The sequence below is a fragment of the Chelonia mydas genome, chromosome 2 (genome assembly GCF_015237465.2).
Source record: "Chelonia mydas isolate rCheMyd1 chromosome 2, rCheMyd1.pri.v2, whole genome shotgun sequence".
Classification (NCBI taxonomy): domain Eukaryota; kingdom Metazoa; phylum Chordata; order Testudines; family Cheloniidae; genus Chelonia; species Chelonia mydas.
This window is the reverse complement of record NC_057850.1, coordinates 171,852,454-171,864,623: the sequence shown is the minus strand read 5'-3', so window position 1 is coordinate 171,864,623 and position 12,170 is coordinate 171,852,454. Positions and strand designations below refer to the sequence as shown.

Genomic DNA, 12,170 nt, shown 5'->3' with positions numbered 1-12,170 from the left:
CAAAAATGAAAGTAAACATTGCTATTTGGTTTAGAACAGAGGTGGGCAAATGTTTTGGCCCTAGGGTACAAAAATTGTATGGTGGCCAGGTAGGGAAGGCTGGGGGGGGAGGCTATGCCTCCCCAAACAGTGTGGCGTGGCCTGGACTCTGCCCCCATTCAGCCTCCAGGAACCCCCATCCAGCCCTCCCTGCTCCCCACCCCTGACTGCTCCTAGGGACTCCTGCATCCTATCCAAACACCCCTGCTCTCTGCCCCCTGACCATCCCCCCGGGATACCTGTCCCCTATCCAATCCCCCTTGCTCCCCACCCCCTGACTGCCCCCCCTGGAGTCTCCCTGCCCCCATCCAACCCTCCCTGCTCTCCCTCCCCCATGTTACCTGTAGGGTGTGGGAAAGGGGGACTCAGTCCTTTCCCTGTGCGTTTCCTCTGCTCATTTGGCTGCTCCCCCTGGCAGTCGAGCAGGGCTTGCTCCATGTCTGAGCTTAGCTGCTGGGGACAGGGGCCAAGCATGCTCATGGTGGTGGAGGGGGGGGGCCCTGGCTTGCTCTGCCCCTGTCCCCAGCAGCAGGGCCCAGGCCCCTTGATTGCCCCCCTGCAACCCCTAATGCTCCTTGCTCTCCTCCCCCATCCCTGGGAATGCCCCCTGACTGTGCCGCCTTGGAGCACCAGGTCTGGTGGTGCTAGAGCTGTGCTGACTGGCTGTAGCTGCAGCCATGCTGCCCAGGCACTGGGGGAGCTGTGACTGTGAGGGCAGCAGGGAGGGAGGGGAGCAGAAGGGGAGGGGCCAGGGGCTAGGTTCCACCCTGCTCACCGCACTGCTGGCGAGTTGGCCTGGCTCCTCCACAAGCCTGGCCAACTCGCTCCCTGGCAGGTGCTCGGGGGCCAGAGGGAAGGGTCCTGTGGGCCGGATGGGGCCTGCGGGCCATAATTTGCCCCCCTCTGGTTTAGAAGGTAGTCTGGGTGGAGAGCTCCTTCAAACAAGTGGGAACTGCACATACAGAAATAAGCAGTATGTGCTCCTTTCTGTTTAAATATTTGAGTGATGTTTTGCCAATTTAATTTGGTCAAAATAGAACAAAGTCTTGCATTACATCAAATTGTGTATCACAAATCTCTGGTGTAGTTAGCTCTGCTTTCAGAGCATCACTTCACTGAAACTGGTTGCAGTACCAAGGACGAAACTTCATCTGAAGCAGGGGGTTAAAACACAAAAGGCTCTTCCCTCACCACTGTTTTAACCAAGCTGTAACTATTAAGACTGGGCAATTCACTTCAGTTTTTCTATTTAAAGTAGAACTGTAGTGTACTGGAGCATATTCCTTCCTAAACCAGTGCCTGCCATATGTGTAACTTTCCAAGAAAGCTCCTTAAACTACCAAAGGCAAGAGGATCTAAGCAAGACTGCATTTGTCTTGAATATCATTTTAAAATCTGTTTAGAGTCACTGGATATCAATTATATAGTTGGAAAATCTTGGATGATTTTTACCACTTGTGGCAATGCATCTGATTGTTAAGGGTTTAAAAAATTGCCAGCCAGCTTTGGCACTGTACATACAACAGAGGATGTAGGCGAGTTCTGCTATAGCTGTGAGGTACTCAAAATGCAGCACAACTACTGTGTGAAGTGCAGAGCCAGAATACAGCTCTCTGCAGAGATAGAGGGGTGGGGATTTTGTGGCTTGCTTGGGAAGTGATGGGGGTGAAGCTGTGGAGACTCACTGTGCCTTTTGATGTGGTTATGCACAGCAGTAGCTGACCCCGAATTCAACATATGGGCAATAGTACCTGCCGTGCCAAATGAGTGAAGTGGGTTTTGCTTGTATTGGTGAGGAGAATTATTTTCCCTCTATCTCATCCTTATTTTGGGTATTGGAGGAATACTAAATTTTTTGCCATATCTAGGGTTCTCATCTTCCTTTGAAACACCAACATTATCACCTTCTGTGGCAGACAAGAGACTGGATTAGATGGACAGGTAATCTGCACAAGAGTTGCAAATCCTTAAGGCATTAAATTATACCAGGTAACAAAAATGAAAGTTTATTCTACATCTTAGGGGAAAGTCAGAATGGAAGCTAGGTAATAAGGTTATCACAGGACCAGAGTCACTTGTGGATGGAACTTTTAGCCTCATTGTAGGCCTTGTTAACTTATTTTAATATGTAATTCAATTTTTTTAAAAAACTGTGTGCTATGAGATTTTTTTTTTTTTAAATGCAATTGCCATCCTTTTTCCTCTTTAAACTTCAAAAGGTGCTTTATGCTCCTACTGCCTGGCATATCAGTTTCCCTGAAATCAGACTTGGCCTTGCCCCTCCACTAAAATGGTTCTTATACAATTACAATATCTGTTCTCCATCCTCTGCCTTATCTACTGAGACATGATTGATCACACTCTTTCAGGCTTCAAAGAATGCTTTTCTGCTCCTTCAGCTGTTTCCAGTTATGTAATATTTAAGCAATAAATATAACTGTACTCATACCATTGATAAGTTGCATGCTTTCAATAGAGATTTTACTGTTTATGGACAAATACCCTGGAAGCAGTATATTTGGTGTAGTAAGTTCGTCTGGTCTGAGACTAGTTGAACAGGGGACTCTTTGCCAAGGGGTCTGTGTGTCACAGGCATATCAGCTATAATTTTCTACACACTACTCCTATAACCCGCCACATTTCTTATGGCTGTCTCCTTATTTATCCTAACACACTGCATTTGTCACTTTCTATTGTTCTTGTTTAAGCAGACTGCAAATTCTTCTGGGCATGAAGTCTGGTTTTGTTTAGTACGTCAGTATTCATTTGTTCAGTACTGTCTTATGCACATTTCTCACCATATAAATCAATTCTAGCACCTACAAGACAAGAATGCTGAGTAGGACTTCTCACTATCTATACCTGTTAAGTTGCCACTACATAAGTTTTCATCTGGTTGAAAGTATGGTTAGTCAGAGGCCAAAAACAAATTTGGATGGTTTGCTTATCACCTACGTTCAGTGGATTTGAGAGTAGTTAACAAAAAAAAACCCACAATTCTGCTATAACATTTTTGCACTCCAACAACTGAATTTTAAGTGTTCAAGCCTAATATCAGGCTAATCCTCCATGAAGACAAGTCATTGGGCAGAATTTAAAACTAAAAAGGTTACATAGCCATTTGTTTGCAAAATTATTTTATTGCACAACTGTATTACCTAAACTCCCTCTGTTATCTAGAACTCTTTTTGCAGAAAGAGGACATTAAACGAATACAGGGGTTGGGGGGGAGTGGAGCTTTTCATTTACTGCACAGTTCCACTTTTGAGTGAATTTAACGTGGGGAATGGTGCAAAGAAGTCAAAACTCATTTGCATAAAATTGCACTTGTGCACAAAATAGCTTACTAGCAGACTGTTTCAAACAATAGTTCCTTTGCTCTTCTACCTTTTACAAATTTTTCCATTACATTTTAAAAAAATGTAAATGCAACATCATGGTTTAATAAATGGAACCGCACAAAGAAAAAACATTAAGGTTACAGCAATATAACTTGGCTACATTGCATGTTATATGTACACCTACAAATATTTAAGAAACAACCACCTAAACTACATGCCCATATATGCATTATGGGTTAAAGTAAGGTTGCTACAGTAGTGATCATTTCACTTTTCAAAGTTTGCATTTATATTAAACTATTTTAACTTTTTTTGCATTTAGCAATCTGCAGGGTTGAAAAGATTTAATTCTAAGAGGAAATCCTGCTAGACATAAGTATTGATCTTGCCAAATTCTCCTCTACTGTTTGATCAATCAATAGATATTGTCTCAAGACACTACAAAAAAGTGACATGGAACCACAGAAAACATCAGATGAGTATTTGCTTTAGTTATACTGATATATCACAAATCGCACACTCAGTACTGGCCGTGGAGCTGCTTGCCTCCATACCAGAATTTTGCATGCTGGCTCCAGAAAGATTTGCTCCAGTACTGTTAGAAGATGCAGTTTGCTTGCAGGTCACTTCAGGATTTTGCTCAGAGATAACGTCCATATTTTGTATTTCACCATCAACTTTCATTGTGACAGCATTCTTGAAAATAGCTCTCATGACGAGAGGGACAGACATACAACTGAGGGGAAAAAGGAGTTGAGAACATTATTCACTACAACATTAACCACTCAGTCTCAGCTACTGTTTTTTTTTTTTTGTTTTTGTTTTTTTTTTTTTAAAAAGCACTCGTGATGAGATGTTCTCTGAGCTCATGCAGTCCTCCCGCACTGAAAGAATGCATGGAGGCCAACAATGGCAGAGTCCAGGAAAGCGGAAAATGAACACGAGGACGGGAGGGACGAGCAAGATGAGAGGTGGCAGGATGCAATGCTGAGGCTACTGGGGGATCAAACTGATATGTTCCGGCATCTGGTGGAGCTGCAGGAGCACAGACTGCCGCTGCAGCCTCTGTGTAACCGCCCGCCCTCCTCCCCAAGTTTCATAGCCTCCTTACACAGACGCCCAAGAACGCAGGCATGGGGGGGGCCCCCCCACTTTGGACACCCAACCACTCCATCCCAGAGGACTGTCCAAGCAACAAAAGGCTGGCATTTAATAAGTTTTGAAGTGCAGTGTGGTCTTGTCCGTCCTTCCTTCCTCCCCTACCCCACCCCGTGCCTCCCTCCTCTTCCACCTCTCCTAGGCTACCTTGGCAGATATCCCCCTATTTGTGTGATGAATTAAATAAAGAATGCATGATTTTGAAACAATGACTTTATTGCCTCTGCAAGCGGTGATCAAAGCGAGGAGGGCGATTGGCTTGCAGGGAAGTGGAGTGAACCAAGGGGGTGGGTTTTCATCAAGGAGAAAAAAACAGAACTGTCACACCGTAGCATGGTCGGTCATGAAACTGGTTTTCAAAGCTTCTCTGATGCGCACCGCGCCCTGCTGTGCTCTTCTAATCACCCTGGTGTCTGGCTGCACGTAATCAGTGGCCAGGAGATTTGCCTCAACCTCCCACCCCGCCATAAACGTCTCCCCCTTACTCTCAGATATTGCGGAGCACACAGCAAGCAGCAATAACAATGGGAATATTGGTTTCGCTGAGGTCTTACCGAGTCAGTAAATTGCACCAGAGTGCTTTTAAACGTCCAAATGCACATTTTACCACCATTCTGCATTTGCTCAGCCTATAGTTGAACAGCTCCTTACTACTGGCCAGGGTGCCTGCGTACGGCTTCATGAGCCATGGCATTAAGGGGTAGGCTGGGTCCCCAAGGATAACTATAGGCATTTCAACATCCCCAACCGTTATTTTCTGGTCTGGTCAGCTGTTCAAACAGACCAGAGTTCCTGAAGATGCGAGCGTCATGTACCTTTCCCGGCCATCCCACGTTGATGTCGGTAAAACGTCCTTGGTGATCCACCAGTGCTTGCAGCACCATCGAAAAGTACCCCTTGCGGTTTACGTACTGGCTGCCAAGGTGGTCCGGTCCCAAGATAGGGATATGCGTTCCATCTATCGCCCCACCACAGTTAGGGAACCCCACTGCAGCAAAGCCATCCACTATGACCTGCACATTTCCCAGGGTCACTACCCTTGATAGCAGCAGCTCAGTGATTGCGTTGGCTACTTGGATCACAGCAGCCCCCACAGTAGATTTGCCCACTCCAAACTGATTCCTGACTGACCGGTAGCTGTCTGGTGTTGCAAGGTTCCACAGGGCTATCGCCACTTGCTTCTGAACTGTGAGGGCTGCTCTCATTTTGGTATTCTTGCGCTTCAGGGCAGGGGAAAGCAAGTCACAAAGTTCCATGAAGGTGCCCTTAACGCATGCAAAAGTTTCACAGCCACTGGGAATCATCCCAGACCTGCAACACTATGTGGTCCCACCAGTCTGTGCTTGTTTCACGGGTCCAGAATCGGCATTCCACAGCATGAGCCTGCCCCTTTGCCACCAGGATGTCCAAATTGCCGGGGCCCATACTTTGAGAGAAGTCTGTGTCCGTGTCCTCATCACTCTCGTCACAGTGCTGCCATCGCCTCCTCGCCTGCTTTTGCAGGTTCTGGTTCTGCACATACTGCAGGATAATGCGCGAGGTGTTTACAATGCTCATAACTGCCTCAGTGATCTGAGCAGGCTCCATGCTTGCCGTGGTATGGAGTCTGCAGGAGAGCAGAGTTGCAGCGGAAGCAGTGGCTGACAACAGATGCCACGAGAATAGATATTTATAGAGAACGAGAGGACCTGTAAGGTGGATTCATGAGAGCAGAGTTGCAGCGGAAGCGGTGGACGATGACGGTTTATCACCGCGCACATTTCCTGAGGAAGATCACACGTGTCCGGGAGCCCATGACAGACAGCATGGAGAAATTAGCTATTGAGACAATAGCGGCAGAGCAGAGTTGCAGGGGAAGAGGTGGATGACAACAGTTAGCAGTCCTACTGCACCATCTGCTGAAAGCAGTATGGCGTCAGCACGAAAAAAAAAAGGCTGCCATTGCTTTCACTGAGGCAGGGGAGACTGACGACACGTACCCAAAACCACCCACGACAATGTTTTTGCCCCATCAGGCATTGGGAGCTTAACCCAGAATTCTAAGGGGCGGCGGAGACTGTGGGAAAGCTACGCACAGTACACCGCTCCGTAAGTCGATGCTAGCCACAGTAGTGAGGACACGCTCCGCCGACTTAATGAGCTTAGTGTGGACATAGGCAATCAACTGTATAAAATCGATTTCTAAAAATTGACTTCTATAATATCGACCTAATTTCATAGTGTAGACATACTCTTAGGTAGTTCCAAGTTTGGGATTTACGGTTTTACTTTTAATGAGCGCTTAAGTTGACAGCATTCACCTTACAATTAGAAAACTATAGATTTTAAGATCATTCTCATGTGTTGTATGAAGTTTTAAAAGAATACAGAGCCTCAGTCCTGACTTCTTATCCACATTAGGGCCGTTTTTACAAAAAAGGGGGTTTCTACCTTCTCTACCACTAGTTCAGCTGAACCAGAATTAGCACTAGCAGGAGCCCAAATGTACAATGCTCTAGCTACAGCAGCAATTTTCCATATCTTGTTGCTTAAATTCATGGTTCAAGTCCAGCCTACATCAAACTTATGGCCAATTGGACAGCTGTTTACTGACCTACATGAAATGAATTAGTGGTCTCAGTCCACTTAGTGTATGCATGTTCATTCCATAGCAGCCCCACACAATTTAGATCCTTCATCTCAGTAGAGAAGGGAAGAATTGAATAGACATGGAAAATGAACTGCTCACTCCACAGAGGTGGTGCCCTCTGGAAAACAGGAGGCACATGATGCTAAGACAGCATGGGAAAACTTGCACTGCAGCTACTTCTGCTGTACCTGTTGTGTGACTAAGCAGATGTATCTACAGCTTAGCACTGGGCCCCTTTCAAGAGAATAAAAATAAATGTCTAACTTGCCAAATGTTTTTTCCCACTTCCTACTGTAAAGAAGTCTTAGTTGCAGACACAAGAACTGCTAGCGTAAATTAACATATCACTAATTCAAATTAGGTAAATGAATAAATACGATATGCAAAGAAAAAAGTGACACCTTTCTTTGAGAACTAAAAATATACTTTAGTAAATGCAAAAAGACAACAAGTTCATTTGATCATAGGGATGGTAGTTTTTACATTTTTTCTGAATATGCATAAAAATTATTACAATTAATAGACAATTTATATGGGTCCCAAACATTTTAGAGTAGAACACTTACCGCTCCATGACTCTTGTGATAAAGTCATTGCAGCAATTTAGAGATACATCTTGAGGATTTGTATGAAGACTGCATCTGATTTGTCTGGAGCTCAAGACATCAGCTACCACTGAATAGGAAAAAATATGGACATTTCAAAATTGTGTGTGTTGACAAAGGTCTAGCAATATTATTTACAACCCCTGAACATTTCCCTTTGATCCAAGTATGGAAATTAAGACATGTAACATTTAATATTAATGGTTATATTTACCATAATAAACAGAATGTGCTCATATTGCTCAAATACTATTGCTGTAGGAACTATAAGCCCCAATCTCACTTATTTCAGTGGAGCTCCAGGGGGGTATGGGAGTCTGTCTACCCATGTTCAATGCATTCCAGAACCAGGGCCTTAATTCTTTTACATTTCCTGACTCTTTGTTTTGAGCTGGGCAACCTTAACAAAGCATTTCCAGTTTATTTATATACATAAACATGCAGAAGAGTAAATCTTAGGAAGATTTAGGAGATTCACAGTACACTGTGCACATTTACAATTGAAACCCATGTCCTGACAGAACAAAGATATTTGTAAACGTGATACAAAGAAATAGCAGTGTTGAATATTCCACACTTACCACAGGCTAAGCTCTCTCCCATAGGATGCTGGAATGAGATGGAAAAGCTAGTGCCCTTTTGTGGAGACACTTCAAAATAAAGCAGCTCTGAGCAATCTGTAAGGCAGTAACTTTATTTAATAACTTGGTTTATTTAAGCTTAGCCCCATTTAAGTGAATTATACATTAGCCCTTCAAAACACTGACATCTCAGAATCTAATTATGGTCACTCTGCAGTTCAGTTCGTGCCTCTGGAAACTAAATATTGGGTCAAACATGGGTGTGCTACTTGAAAATAATTAGCCTACAGAGCCCTACACAAAAATTAAGAATGCCAATAAAAAGTTCAGTCATTTCAAACAATTTGTAAATAACAGTGGATTTGGAAAATGCACCTGCTGTGGTGGGGACGTCCAACTTACAAAATACAAATACAAATACAAAACCAATCAGTAGACTATTACAGAGAAACATGCTGTACTTCGTAACATACAATTTACCTTCGTTTGTAGTGTTCTCAGAGACACAGCTGCCAATAAGAGTGTTATATGTCACTTGATGCCGAAGGATCTCAATTATAGCAGGCACACACTTTGGATGGGTAAATGGAATTTTACTGACAAGGGCTCCTGATTTCTCTGTGCCCTTATTTATGAAATAACCATGCTTCGGGCAATCTGGAAGAGACTGACGAAGAAAAACTTATTTTTGTGAGGAATGGAAACTTGGAAAGACAAGATGGCTAGTCCTGATACCAGAATGTTACAACGGATCTGGCACCAAAAAAGTCTTTTGTGGGGCACACATTTGTCAAATCTGAAATCCCTGGCTGCACCTGGAAAATATCACTCAGAAACTGAGTCAACTGAGACCAAGCCCCTCTCCTGCAAAATATCTTTTAACACAGGATAATCTGCACTGAGCTTCACGCCAAGAGACCATGAGTTCTAGTCTCAGTTGTTCTTGTAAGGGCAGTGAAAGTCAGAGAGAAATTAACAGCCTTTTACCTTTAATTTAGGAGAACCTAGTATCAGTCAGTCATTATACAGGTAAAATAACAGAAAGAGAGGACATTTCAGGCCGAGCCATGAACAGAGTGCTCTCACCTGACAGACCCTAATCTCATTCACTTTCCCATACTGCCTTTCAGAAGGAATGTGCTTAGCTGTGCTATCTCTTTAGCACACTTTCCCCAGAGTCAGGAATCCTGATAACCAGTTCTGACGCATGGCTAGAAAGGGTGAAAGATCCTGCAAAATAAATAACCCTCAAAAGACATGTGGGGAGATGTTTGTGTTTTTGTGTATTTATGTATATATGAGTAGGGCCGACAATGGAATCAACAGTCCCTATCTACGCTGTATTCTGATAATTCAGAGATCAAAAGAAAATCCTAGCATTTAAATGAATTGTAAACACAGGATAGCTCTGTATTCATCTCTTTTTGAAATGTATAGCAAATAATCTGTGAATGGTGGAGGAACAAACAAATTGCCTTATGTTAATTCTATAGCCAAGTACCGGTGATGGATTTCCTTCAAAGTCATGCTAATTACCTTTTGAACTCCAACTTGTCAAAAGACATGAAACTGTATAAAAGATCCTTGGGTCCCGATTCTGTCATCTCAAATCTGCTCAGGCTTCATCAGGGGAAGACTCAGGTCCCAGTTATGCTGGTACATCCTGAATATGATACTTGGACATTGGACGATAACCTATGAACTATTTCTAAAAGAACTCTTTGCAACTACAAAGCTCATCATCTCTGCTATGAATCTGCACCTAGATGAATTGAACTCATGTCTGTATGTATATTGATCTTTTAACCATACTCTCTCTCTTGTTTAATAAAAGTTTAATTTAGTTAGTAAGAATTGGCTGTAGTGTGTATTTGGGTAAGATCTAGAATATTCAATAACCTGGGAGGTCATGTGTCCGATCCTTTGGCATTGGTAGAACCTTTTCTTTTATATGATGAAATAAGATTTACAGAAATGATCATCATATTTGACCTGGAGGGAAACCTGAGGCTGGATCACTTTAAGGGAACTGTGTTGTTTGGACTTCTGAGTTACCAGGAAGGTAATAAAGAAGCTGTTTTATGCTGGCTTGGTAAATCTAAGTATTGGAATAGCCACCAGCTTTATGAGGATTGTCTGCCCCATTCTTTGCAGTTCACCCTAATTGAGTGACCATAGCTGGCCCCCACTAGGGCCCCAGTCATGCCAGTGTTCCATACTGTCTCTCAAACAGTCGTGTAACTGACTGGCAGATCATGTATTGCATCTACCACCTTGGGGTGGTCCAACTACCAAATAACTTGTTTCTGCCACTGATTGCTCCTATAGTAAAATTAGAAGAAGTTCATGGGCCGATATAAAGGGTGCGGGTTCAAACCCATCTAGTGACTCATTTGAGGAGAAAAAGGTGATCTGACCTTTTTAGTGTGAAGACTCTGGAATAATTGTTGAAGCAATTTTATGTTCCAAAACGTATTTGGAAGTTTATTTAGATGTGATATTTGTTTTAATGTAATTTTAGAGCATATTTGTGTAGCAAATGAAAGTATGATTGTAGCGAGCGTAAGAAAATCCACACTAGCATAAGTAACAGTGGTAGTAAAGAAGCGGCATCTTAGCCCACCTTAGCACAAGCCCTCTGGAGACCCTAGACACCTACTTGGGTTGTTATTTGACACTGAAGTCCATGCTGCCGTGTCTTCACTATTATTACCCAAACTACAATCACACCTTCATTTGCTGTGTAGACATAACCTTACTGTTTCTGTCTTGGTCAAATGGGAGCTGCTGCTTTAAGAGCAGGGCAGTGCACTTAATTGAGTGCATATTAAGGAGCAATTGAGCAGGGTCAGGTGTAGAATCTTTTACCCTGTGTCCAGAGAGAGAGGGGAAGACCCTCCCTGTGTAAGCTCCAAAAAGGTCAGCACTTAATTTAATAAGCTTATTTTTCTAGAAAGAAAGTCTTCATTCTTGAAGGTGCAACATAAGCACTTGGTAGGAAACTGGATGCCTTAGGGCATTGCTAATAAGATACAGAGTCTCTCACCCATATCCAGCAGAGAGATTAAAGTTATTTCCAGCTAATGGATATGTAGTGGCCTCTAAAGAGGAGGCCTTTGGTGGATCTCAGTTGCAGCTATCACACTGTAAACTCACCCACCATTGCCGTGCACAACCGCCATATTGCGGCGACCAAGAACTACATGGGCCATGTAGATACCCCTGTTATCTGTAGAGGAAGTGCCCTCTTCTCCCCCTTTCAGAATTAAGGCATGCTAGCAAAGCGGATGATGTGGGAAATTACCCCTGCCACAGCTCCGTAGATAAAGAGGCTTTCACCTACCAGGGCTGTCCTGCCAACATCTTACACCAGTACTAAATCTGGGCAGTCTTTATCATTTATGTTTAAGGTTATTTTCAAGTAGTTTGTAAATATGCAAAAGAGCCTCAGTCTAGGAGCTAACATAATACAAACTAGGTGCCACAAGGAGTCCTCGTTGTTTTTGCTGACACAGACTAACACGGCTACCACTCTGAAACCTCTGAAACTATTATTTTAACCACTATGTACCAAAAAACAAAACTCAGAAAAAAACATTTCAAAAAGAAATCAGTTAAATTTATGTATAAATCAAATTAACTGAAGGGGTGACTAATATTTTACACTCTTCTTTCTCCCATTCATTGTAATAAAGACTATAACAAATCGTAAATTCACTACTCTTATGGTTGTGCAGTAGGGAATTCTATTTTTAATCAGATTTTAAATGGAGTGACAGGATCTATTTTAAAATGAAAATCTAGCTGGGAAGCATCT

The 12,170-nt window shown here is 43.1% G+C and overlaps 1 protein-coding gene across 4 annotated transcripts in view; it reads right to left on the bottom strand.

Moving 5' to 3' along the window:
• Window positions 1-3,696: 3,696 nt before the first annotated feature.
• LOC102940223 (mediator of RNA polymerase II transcription subunit 1) overlaps window positions 3,697-12,170 on the bottom strand; it is a 29,515-nt gene continuing 21,041 nt past the window's right edge. For all 4 annotated transcript variants that reach the window (XM_043540561.1, XM_043540562.1, XM_037891547.2 and 1 more), the window contains 4 exons: window positions 8,834-9,020; window positions 8,354-8,449; window positions 7,734-7,842; window positions 3,697-4,116 (listed from right to left, as the gene is read on the bottom strand). In XM_043540561.1, the coding sequence (XP_043396496.1) occupies window positions 3,873-4,116; window positions 7,734-7,842; window positions 8,354-8,449; window positions 8,834-9,020 (636 nt within the window). In that variant the 3' untranslated portion in view covers window positions 3,697-3,872. The remainder of the gene's footprint in view (window positions 4,117-7,733; window positions 7,843-8,353; window positions 8,450-8,833; window positions 9,021-12,170) is intronic.